Below are 22,321 nucleotides of genomic sequence, written 5' to 3'. Positions count from 1 at the left end.
TTGAGGGGTGGGGAAAGGAGACGAGGGCTTTTTGTTTGAAATCTGTCCATCTATTTGAAAACTAAAGAAGTTTCTTTGAAATCTTTAATTTAAAAAATGTCCTTTTGTATGCTGTAACTAAGAGTATTTTTGCTTTTCGCCGGACAGAAGGATGTAATGAAATACCCTTCTACACCGCCCATAAGACTTCTTTCCCGGGTACTTTTCTACTTGAGCTGAATTCTTTACACAGTTACAATAAAAAGTTTCATTCTTTAGACGTAGACGTAGTCACAATAAAAAGTTGCATTTGTTCGGTACTGCCCATGGGCCTACTCTTCAACAAGGACACCATGAGATCTTTAACGTCCACCAACAGATGCCAGGGATTGCCAGCAGACAGGACGCCCATTTTAACATCTATCCGAGAGACGGCGCACACACTGATGAATCACCTGTCTGTGAAACACCTGGATGGATCGTACTATAGCGGGGTCGGGATTCGAACCCAGGCTAGAGACCTTGGGATGAAATGAGTACATGTACTTCTAGTCTAGGATCTAGGCCATCCTTCCAGCTTAAGGGAAGGGACACAAGGAAACCTCAACAATGGACACAGTCTCGGAGGGGAGCCGAGAACATGGCCGAGCTCGCTATCTTTGTTCCCACGTGTGCAATGTCTCATTATGGCGGTTGAAGCGGTTACCGTCATCCGTAACCACAGGAAGTGGTGACGAAACGGAAACACAGGGACGAGAAAGAGAGAATGTTCGCGCAGCATCAAAATAACATCCAAGGAGAAATTTGTACAATTAACATCACGTGGTGTGTGCAGGTGCAAACACGTTCTCAGGTAACGTTCCGGTGTCCGAATCACAAGGTCATTCGGAAACAACGAACAAACTATTATTAGCACAGTGTTTGAACCGTGTCCTTCACGAAGGGTGGGCGAGTTATCGCCGGCACGATGAGCAAATTACAAACACCTGTCCTAACCTCAATCGAACGACAGGCCTGGCCAGCTGGTTCGTGAAAGACTTGGGCCAAAGCTTCTCCCCACAACCTCAGAAGAACATGGGAGTAATTGTGGCTGTTAAAGAAGAAGTAGCGCAATCCATTGAGGATTTGTACGGAGTTAGACACAAAGAAGTACCGACGTGAACGTGTACGAGTTAGAGGGCGTGGCCTGAATGGGCGGTGCTTCGGTGGGCGTGGTCGGCCGCACCCGCACGTGAAGGGTTATATATATAAAGACGTTTTGCGAGCATTTTGTCTCCGCTCGCAACATCCGCCAGCGAACACCCCAAACCTATCGGCAAGCTTCCAAGGTGAGAGTCTGAATCCGCGAGTAGCAGCGGCGACCTGTGTGTGTCCCGGTGTCGTGTCTGCCGTCTTGTCCTTGAATCGCCGAGCGTCCCGGGGGTGGGGAGACCTAGTTCCCGAGCGGGGTCTAAACTCTAAACCCCAAACCAGGTCGTTTTGTTTGAAGGGGTCGGAGCTGTTTCCCTCGGCGGATTCTCACCTGCGCGGGAGAGCTTTAGTGTCTGAAGGTGAACGTGCCGAATACGAGACGCCATTTCGTGTTGGACTCTGTGAAGAAGAAGAAGAACCCGCATGAGTGGGGTTGAATGACAAACCTCGGGTGTGAACCTGAATCGCGATCCCCGCTTTCCCCACCGGATTCTCCATTCGATTGCGACCTTTTTTGGGGCATCGTCCCTCCGCCCCCTTCCCCCCCCCCCACCCCATAATTTTTATTTATTAATATCCTCGTGCTTTGACCTTCGACCTTCGGTCGTTTTCTTCTCCGGATTATTTATTTATGTTTGTGACGTATTTGTAAAAATGACGAAGTTGTGAAGCACCAGCCGTTTGATCTTGGTCGTGACCTTGCGGTATCGTGTCGATGGGCCTAGTGGTGTTTTTTTTTTTGTTTGTTTTTTCTTGGGGTGTTTCTGGCCCCGTGGCGGATCGACGACCTTCACGTCGACCCACGTTCGGATTCCGCATTGCAGTAAATGCGCGACGTGCGGAGCGTGATTTAATTAATAAATTTGTTTTTCTTCCCATGGAGCAAGGATCATGGAAGATTGAGGTGGGAAGAACAGGAAGAGGGGGAAGAAACCCTGAAACGAGATTGCTGCGCTGGGTTAGGAAGGATCAGTGGGGGTAATTATGGGGTTGAGAGCTCGTGGTGCTGCTTGCTCGAATACCTGGAGGAGAAACCTGGAATTTGGCTCGTATATCGTCTAAAGATCCACAATTCACCATCTGATGGCAATTGATGGTCGCACAGGACGAGCAGACATTGATGAGGAATTTTGACAAGATGAAATTTTCAGCAAACTAAATAATTTTGTTTGACTTTGGGACACGATGGACAAATGTGGAATTTGAGCCCAGGGTGTGTTACCAAGCAGCTAGCGAGGGCTTGCCACACGAGCCGTTCCTCGTCAACGGGTTCGAATGGAGTGCTTGGACCACTTGGCGAGCACTCTACCAGAAACCTGGAAACTTATTCCACCCCTGGGGTTCCCAACATCGTGAACCTCAGCCCTAACCCCACCCCTGGGGTTCCCAACATCGTGATCCCCATCCCTGACCCCACCCCTGCGTTTCCAGCATCGTGATCCCCATCCCCGACCCCACCCTTGCGTTTCCAGCATCGTGATCCCCATCCCCGACCCCACCCCTGGGTTCCCAGCATCGTGATCCCCATCCCTGACCCCACCCCTGCGTTTCCAGCATCGTGATCCCCATCCCCATCCCCGACCCCACCCCTGCGTTTCCAGCATCGTGATCCCCATCCCCGACCCCACCCCTGCGTTTCCAGCATCGTGATCCCCATCCCTGACCCCACCCCTGGGTCCCCAGCATCGTGAACCTCAGCCCGAACCCTACCCCTGGGTTTCCAGCATCGTGATCCCCATCCCTGACCCCACCCCTGCGTTTCCAGCATCGTGATCCCCATCCCTGACCCCACCCCTGGGTCCCCAGCATCGTGATCCCATCCTTGACCCCACCCCTGCGTTTTCAGCATCGTGATCCCCAGCCCTGACCCCACCCCTGGGTTTCCAGCATTGTGATCCCCAGCCCTAACCCCAACCCTGGGTCCCCAGCATCGTGAACCCCAACCCCAACCCTGGGTCCCCAGCATCGTGAACCCCAACCCCAACCCTGGGTCCCCAGCATCGTGAACCCTAACCCCAACCCTGGGTCCCCAGCATCATGAACCATAACCCCAGCCCTGGGTCCCCAGCATCGTGAACCATAACCCCAGCCCTGGGTCCCCAGCATCGTGAACCCTAACCCCAACCCTGGGCCCCCAGCATCGTGAACCCCAACTCTGGTCCCCAGCATCGTGAATCCTAACCCCAACCCTGAGTCCCCAGCATCATGAACCCTAACCGCCATCGCTCCGATGTGAATGCTGAACGGGTCGGTCCTCAATCCGCCATTGCTTTCCATGATACGTTACTCCTGGTGTGGGGATGTGGGGTGGACACCCTCACCCACCTTCTTGAAGTTTCTACTCCACTCTCCGCAGTTATTTTAACCATTTCCCTTGGGTGATTTCTGGTTTAAACTTGTAATGGAATTTATGGAGCAGTTGGCATGGGATGACTTTCCATTCCAATTACCATTTTCACTTTGTTCTTCCCAACATTTTATTCCAACACCACGCGGTGCCCCAATTTCCTTTTTATCAGCACCCTCTGTTCTCGTATCTATTACATCATGAACACTCCTACTGAACGCACACCATGTCCGAATGGCTTTCGCTCCAGTCCTTTGTCCTTTCCTTCATGGTCGGGTTCCCATTTGATTGTATGTCTAAAGAAATCCCTGTGCCCCCTTCACCCTTCCCTAATTTCTCGAATTCCAAGCCCAGCGCTCGTTACTGGGCCATTCGCTGATTGCACAGCAAGTCTCTGCTCCGAAAGCATGGCGCACGTGCGTGTGGCTCCACGCGCTTTGCCACAAGATCATTCGCACCCTGTACCTTCAGTCGGGTATGCACGACTTGATTGGCCGGATGGACCTGTAGGGTAGAAACTCGGTGCCGAGTAGCTGAGGGATCCATTTTGGTTCTCCTCGACCTCCGAGGAATGTCCGAACGTGGCAGAATGTAAATTTGGAGTGCGGCCGATGCTTGGCTGCCTGGACGGACGGCGCTTCAAGAAATGCGGACCATGGACCGTTTATTTATTTATTATTTTTCGCAACATTCTTGTAATTGACCCCCCCCCCCCCCTTCCCACGCCTCCTCCCCCCAAGCCCTCTCCCTTCCACACGTCTCCCTGCTCTCAAATGTTGTGTTTGTGTGCTTCCCCTTCTCTCCCCATCTTGTTTTCCGCTCCCTCTTTTTGTGTGTTTTGTTTGTCTGGTTGATTTGTTTGTGAAGTAAATGTTAGCTCTTTCACGAGCCTCGATTGAGTATACAAAAAAAAAAAAGCAAAAAAAAAAGTTGCGCATGTGTCAGGCGCACTCGAAATGCAACAGATTGATATTTTAACAACGGTTACGAGTTAACAGCGTGGTTGTGAGATGAGACACCGATTGAGGATGTTATAATTTCTGGCAGACTCCTCTGACCATGTCTATCCAGAAGATCCATGCACGTGAGATCCTCGATTCTCGTGGCAACCCCACTGTGGAGGTCGATCTCTTCACAGCTAAAGGTGTGCACCAATGGACCATTTGGATAACATTCTTTTTTTTTTACTTTTCATTTGAAGGATTAATCTATTTGATGCGAGCTGGGGCAGCCCATGTTCCGCTTGCCTTGACCGGTAGTGCAGCATAAAAAAAAATAATAAAAAATTCACTTGGACCGTCGAACTTGTCCCGCAGGTCGCTTCAGGGCCGCAGTACCCAGTGGGGCGAGCACTGGCATCTACGAAGCCCTGGAATTGAGAGATGGAGACAAGAGTCGCTACCTCGGCAAAGGTGACTGGACTCCATATGCTTTATCGTATTTTTCTTTCCTTGGCCTCGTGTCGTTTCCTCATTTTCTCCTGGTATGATCTTTCACCAACAGGTGTGATGAAAGCCGTGAACCACATCAATGCGGACATTGCACCACCACTGATTGCGAAGGTGGGTGTAAGGATGTCGCTCGTTTGAATCGATCGACGTTGCATTAACCTTACCAGCACCGGTACCCGCCCTATGGGCGGGGCTTCAATTGGGAGGCCCAAATGAAAAGGCAAAATATCAGAAATCGAAGCCTTTTTTTTTTTAACGATTTATAGAAAAATCCGTTAAATCATATCGCACGCAAATCATCAAAATCCAAACAGTATTTGTAGAATTTCAATAAAAGCCACGTCACTGTTCATATCGGTAAATATTATTCCATCGTGTTTGGAAAAACTGGAAAAACAACATCGCCTATTTTACTCCAGGGGGTCCCAGGATTACCCACCCAAAATTTCGTTACAATCGGTTCAGCCGTTTTTGCGGCACCTGGAAACAGACGGACATTTGGTGAGTTGTAGTAAGATGTGCTCCGAATTCACCTCTATTTGTCCTTCTTCTTCTTGCAGAATTTAAATGTAAAGGATCAGACTGCCATTGACCAGTTTATGCTGGGCCTTGATGGAACGGAAAACAAGTGTAAGCCCGCTCACCCTTACAATCCTCGCATCCTGTGATCCTGAGTGAGATTTCAAATCTTTACTTTTGAAGAGCGGGTATTGAGGCTTCAATTGTTGTTTCAGCGAAGTTTGGTGCCAACGCCATCTTGGGGGTGTCGCTGGCTGTATGCAAGGCGGCCGCGGCCGAGAAAGGGGTGCCCTTGTACCGGCACATCGCAGACCTGGCCGGCCACAAGGACGTCATCTTGCCAGTGCCTGTAAGCCATGCTTTGATCCTTTTAGGGATTTTTGAGCTGGAGCAAAGTGCTTCCGATAGGTCTGGAAAATGGCGTGCTGCGTTGTCTCCGTGCAGGCCTTCAATGTGATCAATGGTGGCTCGCATGCGGGGAACAAGCTTGCCATGCAGGAGTTCATGATACTGCCTGTGGGTGCAGCCAACTTCCACGATGCCATGCGCATCGGTGCTGAGGTGTATCACAACCTCAAGAGTGTAATCAAGGATAAGTACGGCAAAGATGCCACCAATGTAGGGGACGAGGGTGGCTTTGCCCCAAATATCCTTGATAACGAGGAAGGTGTGTTTTGATGTGATCCACCCCCCATTTCGGTGTAAACACTGGATGTGATTTCGTGTTTTCATCGTTGATTGGTGCAACCTTTGTGCTTTGTCTTTTTTTTTTTCTTTTTGTTCTTCCTTCGTCCCTCCCAACCAACTAGCCCTGGAGCTGCTGAAACATGCCATCGACAAGGCCGGCTACACAGACAAGATTGTGATTGGCATGGATGTGGCAGCATCAGAGTTCTACCGCAATGGAAAGTATGACCTCGACTTTAAGTCGGCTGATGACCCATCCCGTCACATTACACCTGATAAGTTGGCTGATCTCTACCATGGATTCATCAAGGATTACCCAGGTGAGTTTCATTGGCGGAGCATGTCGGGCCCCAAGGGGCCTTGAATCTGAAATGGTATTGGGCAGCATTCTGGATCGCGGGCAACGATTTGGTCTGAGGATGTTTGTGCCGTTTGCACTTTCTCTTTGTCTCGCAGTGGTCTCAATTGAGGACCCCTTTGACCAGGACCACTGGGAGGCCTGGACCAAGTTCACTGCAAGTACCAATATCCAGGTGGTGGGAGATGACCTGACGGTGACGAACCCGAAGCGCATCCAGAAAGGTGTTGACATCAAGGCGTGCAACTGCCTCCTGCTTAAAGTGAACCAGATTGGCTCTGTGACCGAGTCGATTCAGGCGTGAGTATAACATCCCTGGACATGTTTTGTCTGTCTGCCCCCTGTCGGCTATGGGTTTTTTTTTCATTTGAAGTTTTGTTATGACATTTTCAAGAAACCTTACAATATGGAAACCAATTGATAATTGGGTCAAAGGTTAGTCGCAGGAAGTACAAAGCGTGTCCACCGCTGCGCATCGTGAGATGATCGGGTTTTGTAATCACTTTTCTTTATTTTGTGCACTTGCATTTTGAGACACTTTGAACCGTTCATTATTTGAACTTTTGTCCTGTTTTCAACAAACCTTTGAGAATATCGAGTTTAGAGCCGGTGTAATGATTAGTGTCCGCTCCGAGTCGAAGGCCAGCAGTTCAGACTCCAGCTGAGTCGTACCAAAGGCTGCATGGAGGGACAAAAAAATGATGGCCTCCGTCCATGAAGGTGCCACTGCCTGAGTGCTGCTTTTTATAGCCTCCACAAGTGATTTGTGATACCTCTGGTACCTCTGGTGTTGAGTATCACAAGGTGGTCCTGCAAATGGTTCCAAGTGCTGTGGTGTAGGCCCCATGGTGCTAAAATTGCTCGATGGTATTTACTGCAAGCAAATTGGTTTTGTAGGTTTAAAATCTGGGGATGATTGGGGCGTCTTCTTTGATCACCTGACTTACCTTCCCCTCCCAACTTTCAGTTGTAAACTCGCCCAGAACAACGGCTGGGGTGTCATGGTGAGCCACCGTTCTGGAGAGACCGAAGACTCTTTCATTGCAGACCTTGTGGTCGGACTCTGCACTGGCCAGGTATTTGTCGACCCAAATTGGGGTTTACATTTGTGGATAAACCCAAATTTATTGTGCAAATGAAAAATGATGTGCATGACCTTTGCCTTGTGCAGATCAAGACTGGCGCACCCTGTCGATCTGAGCGTCTGTCCAAATACAACCAAATGATGAGGTACCGGTTTAGACATTGGTATTTAGAACCAGATTTACATTTCCACCATTATTGGTCTCGACAGCATCTTATTTCTTTTTCTTGTGCGTTAGGATTGAAGAAGAGCTGGGAAGCCACGCAAAGTTTGCAGGGAAAAACTTCCGTCACCCCATGGCCCACTGAACGTTTGTCCGAGGCTCCAAGCTGCTGTCGCTCTGTGTTGTTAACCAGCAATTCCTCTGTTTGTATGTTAAGTGAAGGTTTGCTCTAATCCACAAGCTTTGTTTGCGCTCTGGTCTTGTTGTGTGTTGTGGTTTGCCAAGCGAGTGTTCAATAAATGGTTACACCTGCTTTTCTTGTCCGAGTGCTATTGGCGAAGGTGAAAGGAATACCAAAAGGTTATGCTTTCTACAATTTTTGCGTTATTGAACATGGGAAATGAATCTAGTACCCCATGTGCAAAGTGTGGGAAAGCAGTGACGTCACTGTCAGATTGAGGAACTGCTCAATTGGTCTCGTATGAAGGATGCGAAACTTTGTCTATATATGTATATATGTGTGTAATGTATCTGCCACTGCTTCTGATCAATTTAAAACTTTAAACAGGATGGCCTCTCCATGGAGAATATTTTGATATTAGCTGGTCATAGGTCACATGCTAAAGGAAGAATTCTACCGAGTTCTGAATCCACTAATTAAAAAAAATTAAACTTTACAAATTTTGCCATTAGCTAGATAGGGTGATGGATGACGAGTGAAGTGATATTCCAGTTACAATTAGTTGACATGAAATCCTTGTGAAACTTGCACCTGATCTATGACCTGAGTGAAGAATTAAATTTGTCATAAGTGATGTGGTTAAATATCAGAGAACAGCATTTGGTCGAGAGCATACTTGTGAGGCCTGGATGATCGGTTTCCATTATGTATCCACCAAGGTCTGGCTGGTTTGAAACCTGAACCAAAATCGAATGAGCTCGTCACTGACACAAGGCTCTTCCACCGTTTTGTCACAAGTTGTCCAATGTTCAGATATTGCTGTATTTGTTTTTGGCCTTATTGCTCAATGGTGAATTAATAAAAACGAGCGTTACGCCTAGGTCCCCCCGGCAGGGAAGTGAGTTGACAAAGTGGAAGACGCAGAAAACATGCTATGATATTTCGCTCACATGGGTGACATACATGGAGGTGGCCGTCTTGGATTTTGACGTGGCGACCCAATTTTCGAGAGCGTTCTTCCTTATGCCGTTTTGTTACCGAGGAGACATGCTGAATGGAGAAGGTGGATCAGATGGCAACGGTTGCGAGAGAGATGTGCATGGAAGAAGTGTCAGGAACTGAGTGGTGTGCTGATGAGGGGAGTCGTTGAAGCGGAAGGGAAAGGTGTATGCTGCATGTGTGAAGTGTTATGATCTATGGGAGCGAGACATGGGTCATGAATGTAGAGCAGCAACGAAGGCTGGAAAGGGTGGAAATGCGAATGGTTCGGTGGATGTGTGGAGTATCGTTGAGAGAGAGGAAGCCAAATGATGAATTGCGAAAGATGATGGGAATAGAGCCTGTGATTGATGCTGTGAAGAGAAACAGGTTGAGATGGTTTGGTCATGTGTTGAGGAAGGATGAAAGTGACTGAGAAGAGTGATGGAAATGAATGTAGAAGGAAGTAGAGGACGGGGAAGACCGAGAAAGACTTGGGTAAAGATGGTCGAAGAAGAAATGCGGGCAAGGGGGTTAACAAGGAGAGATGCAGAAAATAGGGCAAAATGGAGAACATTGTCATGGGGCCCGCAAGGCTAACCCCCGCTCTAGCAGGGAAAATGGCCTTTCAAAATGCCTGTTCTTCCTTATGCTTAGATACACCCACACACCAGATTCGAAGTTGGTACTTCGCTTATTTTTCAAGATATTCCACTCACAAGGTTCAGACATACATGGTGGTGGCCATCTTGGATTTTGACGTGGGTTGCACCCACACACCAAATTCGAATTTGGTCCTTCGCTTATGCATGCACGGACGAACGCACACACGCACGGAAGGGAAAACCATAGTCCCCCTTTCGCTCCGCGGTGCGACGGGGGACAAGTCAAGAGACGATGGTTCACGAGCGAGCGGTATTCAATGACAAGACGGACTATAACCGAAACACGCCAGGCCCGGAAATGTCAAAACGAAGGTTACCGACCTTGAAATGAGAGAAAATAATGTATAATCAGTTGAGGTTAGTCAGCTACACAATACCGAAAATTCGGTTCGATTCTGACGACATAAACGTTGACCGTTGTGACCTTCAAAGGTCAGATTCTGAAATTTTTTGGAAAACTTGTATCTCATGATGTATGTGATAATATAAGTTCAAATATGACATTTCACCCTATCAGGAAGCGAACAATGTAATAAAACCATCAAAAATCGACTTTGTCGATTACCTTGTCAATACCTTGGGGCGAAAATGAAAAATCGAGCTCCGTGGGGCTAGACGCATGACATTGGCCGAACCAAATACCGAAACCCGTCAGATTCCACCAACTCCCTCGGAGAAGATGTAGCTTGAAATCGATTACCCCCTAAAAGACATCTTTTCGGGCGTCGCTCCACCCATAATGGGCGCAATACGCCCACTCCAGGCAGGACACAACTAGATCATGGTATCAACCTCCCACCCAAGTTTCATCAAGATCGGATGATATCATCGGGTAGTTATGCTGCGGACAGACAGACGCACACCCATGACGAATATAGTGGTCACTGTTTGATAACTCGTGAGCCAAAACTTGATCAAGATGTGGGTGTTCACCAAAATAGAATAAATTCTTCCTTGTCACACTCAACCTCTCCACGAAATTTCACCCGAATTGGTCCACAGCTTTGACATCCTCTGCACAGACAAAGGGGCAAAAACAACCTCCATCTACTTTACATGGTGGAGGTAATCAATAAAGCTGCAGATAATGGCCATGTGTAACAATCTGGTGTATGGGCTGGCCTTTTCAATGCGAGACAAATTGGTTGTCCGATTGGTCACTTGGGCATCAAACGCCTCCGAGGCCACAGTCATGGTATAATCCATGTCACTTCTCACAAAGTTGTATACAACAGGCATTTTAAGGCCATTTTCCCTGCAAGAGCGGGTTAGCCTTGCGGCCCCCATGACAATCTTCTCCATTTTGCCCTATTTTCTGCATCTCCCCTTGTTAACCCCCTTGCCCGCATTTCTTCTTCGACCATCTTTAGCCAAGTCTTTCTCGGTCTTCCCCGTCCTCTACTTCCTTTTACATTCATTTCCATCACTCTTCTCAACCAGTCACTTTCATCCTTCCTCAACACATGACCAAACCATCTCAACCTGTTCCTCTTCACAGCATCCATCACAGGCTCTATTCCCATCATCTTTCGCAATTCATCATTTGTCTTCCTCTCTCTCAACGACACTCCGCACATCCACCGAACCATTCGCATTTCCACCATTTCCAGCCTTCGTTGCTGCTCCACATTCATGACCCATGTCTCACTCCCATAAATCATAACACCTCTCACACATACAGCATACACCTTTCCCTTCAGCTTCAACGACACTCCCCTCCTCATCAGCACGCCACTCAGTTCCCGAAACTTCTTCCATGCACAACCCACTCGAGCAACCGTTGCCGAGTCTGATCCACCTTCTCCATTCAGCATGTCTCCGAGGTAGCAAAATGTTTTCATACCTTCCAGCTTCATGCCGTCTCCAAGATCCAACTCAACATTTCCTCCATCTGCAGCTTCCTCTGTGCACACCTTACATTTGAATGTTGCTGCCACACTGGTTAATGACCCTCAGACCACTACATTTTTGATGAACCCACTCAGCGCACATTGTACATTGAATGGAGTTCACTCCGACACCCTTCCTGCACACAGCACATGGCCACTTCCCAGTTCTTTCCACCTCACCACATGCTTTACCATTTGCCATCACCTTCGTCTTTCCTATATTCACCTTCAGACCTTTTGTTTCCATACATTCCTTCCACTTGTTCATCTTTTCCTTCAGTCCATCCATACTTTCCGCAATCAACACCACATCATCTGCATACAACAACTCCCACGGTATACCCTCCTTTACGGTCTGAGCCAGCACCTCCATCACAGCTACAAATAGTAGTGGACTTAGTACCGACCCCTGATGCACTCCCACCTTCACCTCAAACTCACCACTGTTCCCGTCCTTCGTCCTTACAGCTGTGCGCGCTCTTTTTTACATTGCCATCACAACTCTGATCAACCATTCCTCAATGCCCATGTCAATACTTCGCGTGGAACCCGATCGAATGCTTTCTCCAGATCAACAAACCCAAGAAACAACTTCTTCCTCTTCTCCATGTACTTCTCCTGCAACTGCCTCACAATAAAGAGCACGTCTGTCGTTCCTCTTCCTGGCATAAATCCAAACTGCATTTCGTCGATCTTCACCTTCTTCCTGATCCTCCTCTCCAACACCCTTTCCAGTACCTTCATTCCATGCTCCAATAACTTTATCGCTCGGTACGAGCCACACTCCAGAGGGTCACCTTTCCCCTTGTATAGAGGGACGAGGGTACTCATTTCCAAATCCACTGGAATGCGACCTTCTTTCACCACCAGATTACAGATCTCTGCGATTCTCTTCACACCCCAACATCCTGCTGCCTTCAACATATCTCCCATAACTCCCGTCGGCCCTCCCGCTTTTCTAATCTTCATTGCTTTTATCGCTTCCTCAACTTCCTTTTCAGTTATCTTCTCTGCCGGTCCTAAAACTAGGTTACTCTCGATGTTGCCATCCCATTCATTCTCTGTATTCAACAGCATTTCCATATATACACAAAGAATTAAGTTAAGCACCCCCCCCCGTTTTTTTACAACCTCGCACATTACAAGTTTGTTGTCGTCAAAACAGTGTAATATACCCATGATATTGCTATATTTTCTGGAGAAGTGATATTATGGTCACATAAAAACATAACAATCATGCCGTTTTCAATATTTTATTCTGAATAATTTAAGGTGAAATTTTTTGGGAATTTTAGGCATATTTTCACCTCAATTTAAGTATGGAGCTATAGGTCCATCACGGACAGTGTGGATGACGTTTATGTTTTCTAACGTACAGTCATTGTTCTGAGAAGACCTCTAGCGATCTTTGCGTCAATAACGTGTGTAGGACCCACGTGATCGGATCACTGACTCAACCAATCACTTTTTTTCACTTTGATCACTCAATTTCATCAATGGATAATTGCTAATGTCATACCAATCATTATTTGATCTCACATACCCTAGAATATATGCCAATGTATACATATACACAAAGAATATATATTAGGGGGTGCTTACCTTAATTCGTTGTGTAGGGGTGCTTAACTTAATTCTTTGTGTATATCTTTTCCATCTTCCTTTAATTCCATCTGGGTCCACAACGATTTGTCCCACTTCATCCTTCAAGCAACTCACCCCCATCACATCACACCTCTTTCGCTATCTGCTTTGCAATCCTGAATACCGCTCTCTGACCCTTTTCCGAATCCAAGCGTTCTCCGAACATTTTCCTACATGTCTCCTGCGCCTTTGCTATCTCTTTCTTTGTAGCCTTCTTGGCTGCCTTATAACTTTCATGCTCTGCTTTTTCTGCTCCCGTACCCTTCGCCTTCTGCCACTCCTTGAACTTCTTCCTCTTCTCGTCAATCCTCTTTCCAACTTCATCATCCCACCATGTTTCCGAGTGCCTCGGTGGTCCTTTTGTCCATCCATATACCTCACCAACAGTTCCCAACAGACTATCTTTCATTGACATCCAAGCATGTTCAAGCTCAACCACATCATCCGCTACCCGACTCAGCCTCTCTTTTAATGCCTCCCTTACTGTCACCTCTTTCAACCTCCACACCTTCATTCTCGGTTGGTACTTCACCCGCCGAGCTCTCCTCGCACCTTTCACCCTTATGTCGCAGACAACCAAGTGGTGCTGTGAAACAGCCTCCTCCCCGGGATCACCTTTGTGTCCAGGAGGTGCCCCCTATCTCGCCTACGCACCATCAGGTAGTCAACAGTTGTCGTCGACCCACCTGACGTGTATGTAACAAGCTTATTATCCTCTTTCTGGAACTGAGTATTACAAATCAACAAACTCCAAAATCCTTTCACCTTCTCCATTTCTCACACCATATCCGCAACCCCCATGAACTCCCTCAAAACCATCCACACTCCTTCCCACATGTCCATTTAGGTCTCCTCCTACCACAACAACTTCCTCATCTTTCATGTTTTCCATCAGCTTCTCTATCGCACACCAGAACTTGTCCTTCTCTTCATCGCTCCTACCAACCTGCGGAGCATATCCCGAGATGACGTTCACCAAGAGCTTTCCAATCATCATTTTCACCATCATCAACCTCTCACTCACTCTAGTCACACTCACCACACTGTCGACAAACTCCTCAGAAAACAGGACACCAACACCATTCACGCCCTCCAGGCACCCTTGCCACACAAACTTGTATTTGTCCCTGCCTACTCTTCACTATTCTCACACCACTTCCCTTCCATCTCGTCTCTTGCACACAACATATGTCCACCACTTCTCCTGCTCTCCCTGTCATTGTCCCTACATTCCATGTCCCAAACCTCAGAAACCGATCTCCACTCCGGGCTGTACCCTGCCCATATGTAGTTGTAATTGTCATGGTTCTCTTTTTGAGGCCATGTTTTTATGGCCGGATGCCCTTCCTGACGCCAACCCTCTTAGTCGCCTCTTACGACACGCAGGGATACGGTGTACCTATTCTAACCAGGGTACACACCGTACACACCGGTCCAAGTCAATTCATGTAAAAGCACAAGGATGGCCGAGTCGTCCTCCCAAATACATTACACATACAAGCTTGAGATCACCATTGATAACAAAGAAAACGTTCGTTTACACTGCACGTTAAGTCGCTAAGATGGCCAGGCTGCTGAAAATCTGATGGTTAAACTGCCGAAATCTCGGCTCTCTGCTCACCTTCACTCTTTCATTCCTCTTTTCTCCCGCCTCTGGAACAAACTCCCTCACTCCCTTCAATCCCACTCCACCCTCCAGGTCTTTAAAACAGCTGTTCACCACCATCTCTTATCTTCCCCCATCCAAAACCTTGATCTTTTCTACCCCCGCTAATTCACCCCAGATCCACCTTGTTTGAAATTCCAACTTCTTTCCTGGAAGTCCTGGCAGTGTCCATATGTTTTATACCTCTTCCACCCCCCCTTCCCATGCCCCCCCCCAAAGCCCTCGCCCTCTCTCAGATCTCTCGATGTCTCCATGTCTCTCGGTCCCTGCTCTCAAATGTTGTGTTTGTGTCCTTCCCCCTCTCTCCCCATCTTGTCTACCGCTCCCGATGTTATATGTTTTATGTGTCGGTTTGTCTTTGTGTGATTAATGTTCGCTCTTTCACGAGCCTCGATCTTGTATACAAAAAAAAAAAAAGGCGTACAGAATGTAAACGCAACACTTTCGAAGGTGAGATTCTCAGTGAGCAGAAGCACTCGGAGCCCTCAAGCACGTCGTGCAAACGAGCCTCAGGGAAAAAGAAAGGAGGCCTCAAGCACGTCGTGCAAACGAGCCTCGAAGCAGGAAAGGAGGCCTCAAGCACGTCGTGTTTTGTGTCAATTCATGTATTCCCATCATCTTTCGCAATTCATCATTTGTCTTCCTCTCTCGTCTCAACGATACTCCGCAATCCACCGAACCATTCGCATTTCCACCCTTCGTTGCTGCTCTACCTTCATTACCCATAAGTCATAACACTTCTCACACATGCAGCATACACCTTTCCCTTCAGCTTCAACGACACTACCCTCCTCGTCAACACGCCACTCAGTTCCCGAAACTTCTTCCATGCACATGTCACTCGAGCAACCGTTGCCGAGTCTGATCCACCTTCTCCATTGAGCATGTCTCCTTGGTAACAATGTTTTCACACCTTCCAGCTTCACGCCGTCTCCAAGATCCAACTCAACATTTCCTCCATCTGCAGCTCCCTCGGTGCACACCTTACATTTGAATGTAGCTGCCGCACTGGTTAATGACCCTCTCAGACCATGACATTTTTGATGAACCCACTCAGCGCACATTGTACATTGAATGGAGTTCACTCCGACACCCTTCCTGCACACAGCACACGGCCACTTCTTTCCACCTCACCACATGCTTTACCACTTGCCATCACCTTCGTTTTTCCAATATTCACCTTCAGACCTTCTGCCTCCATACATTCCTTCCACTTGTTCACCTTCTCCTTCAGTCCTTCACAAAGTTGTATGTATTCCCATTATGGAGCAAGCAGAATAAAAACAGCCACAGGCATTTGGATTTATATGAAGATTTAAATTGAACTAGAACTGCCACTTTAAAACTGCTGGCAGTGATGACCGGTTTACTCGCACCCACTTTTGATGCAACCCCACTGTTGATACAACCCCACTTTTGATACAACCCCACTTGTGATACAACCCCACTTTCATTGGACATGCTTTGACACAACCCCCTTGGATATAACCCCGACAAACACACACACACACACACACACATCCCCACACACACACACACATTCCCCCTACCCCCCACCCACATACACACACACAAACACATGCACACGTCCTCCAACCCCCACCCCCAACACACACACACACACACATATCCCCCCACCCCTAACACATACACACATGCACACAGCCCCCCCACCCCCAACACACACACATATCCCCCACCCCTAACACACACACAAACACATGCACACATCCCCCCCCCCCCCAACCCTAACACACATGCACACACACAAACACCCCCACACGCCTCCCCCCACACGAACACCCCTCCACACATACGCCCCTCCACACACACACATATCCACCCGCCCCCTCACACCCACACACACATACACACACACGCACATCCACACACACAAACACACGCACACATCTCCCCACCCCACTCCCAACACACACACACACACATATCCATCCCCCCCTCCTCCACATGCACACCCCAACCCCTCCACACACACACACATATCCCCCCTCCCCCAACCCACACACACACACAGACATCCACACACACGCACATCCATACACACACACAAACACACACACATCCCCCCCACCCCATCCATTTTAAAAAATATTTTCGTTTAATTAACGATATCTGCCACCCGTGGAAGAACGTCCTGCCGTGGCATGACGTCATCCGTGGCCCGTGCCGTATGTCAGCGTAGAACGAAGTATCCCGTCGATCGAACTTGGTCAAATTTTTCATGATTGTCACCAAATTTGTTGTGGTATTTTGTTAACTCATCCGAGGCAATACGACAATCGAAATCCGATTTGAAATCGGAGCCAAATTGACGCCGTAAGGTGTGCCTGCACGTGTGGATATTTTACCTGTGGAAGAATCACTTTGGAAATACGCTCCATTTAAAATGTTAGATTTTGGATAACTTCGTCATTGTAAATCGGATTTCCACAAAATAAAGGTCACCATTGCTTGCAGATACCTCTCTTTCTCCTTAAAATTGAAGACAGGATGAACTTCAGAGCGAGAAATAAGCCGAGGCGGCGGAGAGTTTTACAATGTTATTTTCCAATGTAAATGACAATATCGTGTAGTTTTACGAAAATTCATCAGAATTTGCCCAGATTTGTTGCATTCGAATGTTAACACCCTCTAGCGACTGTCAAATCCGAAGACAATTTAATTTCGAGCTACCCTTAGCTCGTGAGGTGGTTATGTCACATGGCCTGGTCAAAAAAAAGTGTTGTGGTTCTTCTTCTTCAGGCACTAACAACTTCTAGTTTCCAGACCGTACATCCAATCATCTTGAGATTTTGCACACCTGTTACTCTTCATGACTTCTACTAGAGTATGAAGTTTCACGTCGATCAATAAAGCGATTCAAGAGATATCCATTTGTAAAAACATATTTTCGTTTAATTAACGATATCTGCCAAACCACGTGACCTATCGCAAATTCTAAAATGACAGTGTAGTAGACTGACATGCTGAACAGAACTGTGAATTTTCTCCTCGATTGGATCAAAAATGAGGGAGGAGCTAGGTTTTAAAGGTTCATGCTTAAAAACGTCATAACTCTGAAACCATGTGTCGGATGATGTCGTGCTCGCTGACTTTTTTGTTCGTCATGAGTATGCGATGCCGCTTGCAAAGTTTGGCCTCGATCTGTTCAGCCGTTGCAGAGAAAAAGCGGTTTTCGTGTTTTCACGAAAAACAATATGGCTGCCGACCCACGTGACCTACGACGTCATATTTACCATTAAAATATTCTACAGACCGAGTCCCTCCTATGGTGAAAATTTTATCTCAATCGGCCCTATTATTGCAGAGAAAATGTTTTTTAAAGGAAATTAAAACTTAAAATGGCAATAGCACTCACTGTGAGACGTGGCCTGGCAGGACAAAATGGTGTTTCTTCTTCTTTCAACAATAAAGACTTATAGCTTCGCGACCGTACATCCAATCATCTTGCAATTTTGCACACTTGTTCCACCCGATGAGAGCTACATTGCATTAAAAATTCAAGTCGATCCATGCAGCGGTTCAAGAGTTACAAGCTTTTTAAAACTTAACTTCCATTATTTATTGCGGCCAAACCATGTGACTTATCAAAACATCTCAAGTAACGATGAAACGTCCCTCCATGTGGAACATTTGTGTAAAGTTTCCACTCGATATCTCCACAAATTATGGAGGTGATTCCATTTCTAGTTTGAAAACGTCATAACTCTGAAACCACGTGTCGGATGACGTCGTGCTCGCTGACTTTTTTGTTTGTCATGGGTATCCGAATATGCATGCAAGTTTGGGCTCGATCCGTTCAGCCGTTGCGGAGAAAAAGGGTTTTTTGTGTTTTTTTCACGGAAAACAAGATGGCGGCCGAACCATGTGACGTATGACTTCGAAAATTTTCGCATTCTGAGTTTTTTTTAACTAAGCATCTGGGTAAAAAATCTCATTTTCGGGGGAGAAAATTTTTTGTTTGACGAATTCTTACCTCTTAACGTTAGCATTTTTAATATACTCGATACACGTCTTTTGTTCCCATTGAAGAGTTCTTCAGAATGAGCCATTCCTCAAATTTTTCCATTGAGCCGTTGCGGAGATAGAGGGGAAAAGTTGAATTTGTTTTACAAGATGGCGCCCACACCACGTGACCTATGACGTCATAATTAGCATGAAAAAATTCTAGGAGCCGAGAGGATCATTTGATGAAAATTTCCTGTCAATCCGACCAGCGGTTGCTGAGAACATTAATTATGAAGTTTTCGGAGGTGCAAAATAGGGCGGAAGAATAATAATAAGAAAAACTCTAGCAGTAATAATAGGTTTCTCTCCATTTCATGGAGAGTAAACCTAATTATGCACTAACACATCAGCAGTGCATTCACCTCCAGTTCTGCAGCACCTCCACAATATGCCATCTTGGTCTCAGTGTTGGGAAATATCGATTTCAGATGATAGCAGCACTGAGTAAATAGATTGGTCAAGAAAAAAGTGCAAGAGTTGAAAAGATCTTTCCCATGGTCCTTTTTCCCAACAGCAGGGATAATGTGTTTGAACTTGGTTGTGGAGGTTTTTTTCTTTTCTACCATCCAAAATAATTTGGGTAATTTGTCAATATTTTGGCCCTTCCACATGTGAACTTTTAATGATGTTCTACTGGTATCGACAGTGCCCCAAATATTGGAACAGAGGTCAAATTTGCGATTCCTATATACTTGAAATTAGATCAAACCGTGAAGTCAAGAGTACAGGTCAGCTTTTATTTCTATGCATATGTTTTACTAATATCGAACACCTGCTCTTACCTAAAATGCAGGAACTGAACAAAAGTATTGGAACAAAATGCTTTGACGATGCAAGAAGCACCTGTATCATTTGTTTAATTGTTCACATAAGAGCTGTGAATGTCTCTTGGTTTTAACCTGAGCATAAATTACCAAGACCAGAGAACTCGGGAAGAAAAGCAAGAAATTTGGAAGCTGCAAGAACACAGAGGAATAAAATTAGAACCAGAGCACACAAATTAGGCACAGCAAATTCAATTTGGAATATCTTGACAAATAAACCACGAGTGTATGTAGCAAAAGACAAGTGGCCAAGCCAACAAAGGAAAACTGCAGTGGATGACAAATCATCAGAGCTGTGAAGTAAAACCCTAAAACAACTGTCAGTAACATCACCAACAACCTCCAGAGTGCAGAGGTGAAAGTATCACAATCTACAGTTCGCAGAAGATTGACAGCAGAATTACAAAGGCTACACCGCAAGATGCAAACCTCTCATTCGCACCAAAAAATAGAAAGGCCAGATTAGAATTTGCCAAGAAGTACAGAGTTGAGCCAGCGAGTTCTGGAACAAAGTTTTATGGACAGGTGAGACAAAGATAAACCTTTACCAAAGTGAAAGTGTGGAAAAAGGAAGTAACTGCAAATGATCCAAAGCATACTACCTCAAACTTAACATAAAATGTGCTGTTGTTCTCCAATGGCAAAACATATTCATAGAAATACCAAGAAATAAAAACTGACCTTTTGTACTCTTACCTCATGTTCGTCTTTTGATCTCAAATCCATGAGTATATATTAATAACTGTTCCAATACTTATGGAGGGCACTAATTCAACAATTGGTCGTCTATAGGATTAGATATTGAAAATGGTAGGTGAGCTGCTGCAATAATTTGTTGTAGAATGTTGAAAGATCACCATTTGCAATCTTAGGTTAGTGAACTTTTCGATTGATAAGTTTAAGGCTTCTGCCATAATGTGGTGGAATCAGTTTACATCAGATTAATGCAATTACAATGAGGCTAGATATGGTCAGGTTTGTTGCTCAAGGTCAAATACCAATTTAACTTAAGATGTTTCTCTCTCCCTCTGATAAACCATACTCTTAAATCGTCAGCCACCAGTGTTTGCCGTTGCTTTCCCAGCAGTAGTTTGGGCAGCAAGTTGTTTATGGTGCCCTTGCGAGCTTGCCTACTCTTCATGGACACCGTGGGATCTTTAATATGCACCAGCTAATGATAGCAATTGGGACACCCATTTAACATCCATCCAAGGCACAGGCATCCACATCGAATGACCCTGCCTGGGAAACACGGATGAGTTTATAGTTGGGTCAGGATTCCAACCCACATGAGACCGCGTCGACAAGTGTGCATACTTTTAAGCCAGCCCAGAAGATGTTTAGGCCTGTATATTTGCATAATTATTGGAGGATTGAATGCTTGAAACATTTATACTGATTTAAGCCCATTTCCACAATAGAATAGTTAACTAGGTTGACCAACATTCAAGGTGGAATGTTACCAATTCAAACCATAACTTGTTTGATTATAATTTTTCAAAGTTAAAGTATCTCATAGTTTTGTCAATTTGGAAACTTCACCTTTGTTTTCATTGTAAGGGAATTATAAAATAGCTTTCAAAGTTTCCAAGGAGGTATCATTTAACTCAAATAATTAGATCAACACCCAGCTTGAAATGGTAATTTTGAAGTAAAAACTAGAGGTTCCAGGGAACCTGAACTCAACTGGTCCATATCAACAAAAATTGATTTTTCAATATGCCCATTTTTCCCTGCCGTGCCCATTTTTCGGCGTCCAACGCCCAAATGCAATCCCAAACTAGTTTAGGTCTTAAAGATGCTGCATAACAAGTTTCATCAAAATTTGTGACTTTTAGAGCGTAGACATGGAATTGTTTATAGACGATGGACACTGGGTGTTGACAAAAACTCAGCTGGACATAGTCCAGTTGAGTTAAAAATCAATCTAGGCATAACTATTCAAAAATAAACCTTCCTATTTAAGCTGAACTTAAAAAAAAACTAGAGGTTCCAGGGAACCTGAACTCAAACTAGTCGATATCAATATGGTTGGAATATGCATAATAGAACCACAAACTATATAGTTTATATGTGCGTTTTCAAATATCTAAGTGGCAAAAGGCACAAGTTTCATCAAACTTGTTCAGTATTTGTGACTTTTAGAGCTTGGACGTCGTCCAAACTGATGTTTATGGGTCAATTCATGTCATAGGTCATGACGAGGTCATTTTTCGGACATCGTCAAAACCCGTAATATATGTGTTGAAGTTTGTTACATACTGTCTACACACCAAGTTTCAGCCTTCTAGCTACATTAGGAAATACCAGATTGACAAAAATTGATTTTTCAATATGGCCACCCTGCCACGCCCATTTTTGGGCATGCAACGCCCAAATGCAATCCCAAACTAGTTTATGTCTTAAAGATGCTGCGTAACAAGTTTCATCAATATTTGATTTTTAGAGTGTAGACGTCAAATTGTTTACAGACGACAGACAGACGGACGGACACTGGGTGTCGACAAAAACCCAGCTGGACATAGTCCAGTTGAGTTAAAAATCCTAAAATATTCAATCAAACAAGGCACAACTACCCCAAAAATCAACAACAGATTAACATTTGAAAATTTCAACCTAAAGCTATCGGCAAACGTTCCGTCCTTATTACTCACAAAGCTCCATGG

At 45.8% G+C, this 22,321-nt stretch overlaps 1 protein-coding gene across 2 annotated transcripts; it reads left to right on the top strand.

The window, feature by feature from the left end:
• The first annotated feature begins 1,033 nt into the window (after nucleotides 1-1,033).
• On the top strand, nucleotides 1,034-8,092 carry LOC137424522 (alpha-enolase). Of its 2 annotated transcripts, XM_078775536.1 has the most exons (13): nucleotides 1,179-1,307; nucleotides 1,453-1,621; nucleotides 4,565-4,661; nucleotides 4,834-4,929; nucleotides 5,021-5,079; nucleotides 5,529-5,598; nucleotides 5,703-5,836; nucleotides 5,932-6,154; nucleotides 6,297-6,494; nucleotides 6,631-6,832; nucleotides 7,500-7,608; nucleotides 7,704-7,762; nucleotides 7,855-8,092. In XM_078775536.1, exons 3-13 carry the CDS (start codon nucleotides 4,577-4,579, stop codon nucleotides 7,922-7,924), a joined length of 1,305 nt encoding a protein of 434 aa, XP_078631662.1. In that variant the 5' UTR covers nucleotides 1,179-1,307; nucleotides 1,453-1,621; nucleotides 4,565-4,576; the 3' UTR covers nucleotides 7,925-8,092. The 2 variants fall into 2 exon arrangements, with proteins under 2 accessions (XP_067968153.2, XP_078631662.1); XM_068112052.2 differs by lacking the exon at nucleotides 1,453-1,621 and having other exon boundaries at nucleotides 1,034-1,307.
• The last annotated feature ends 14,229 nt before the right edge of the window (nucleotides 8,093-22,321 follow it).

This window comes from Myxine glutinosa, chromosome 4 (genome assembly GCF_964187855.1).
Source record: "Myxine glutinosa chromosome 4, kmMyxGlut1.1, whole genome shotgun sequence".
Taxonomy (NCBI): Eukaryota; Metazoa; Chordata; class Myxini; order Myxiniformes; family Myxinidae; genus Myxine; species Myxine glutinosa.
Note: the sequence above shows the minus strand (reverse complement) of the source record. Positions and strands in the feature narration are given on the sequence as shown.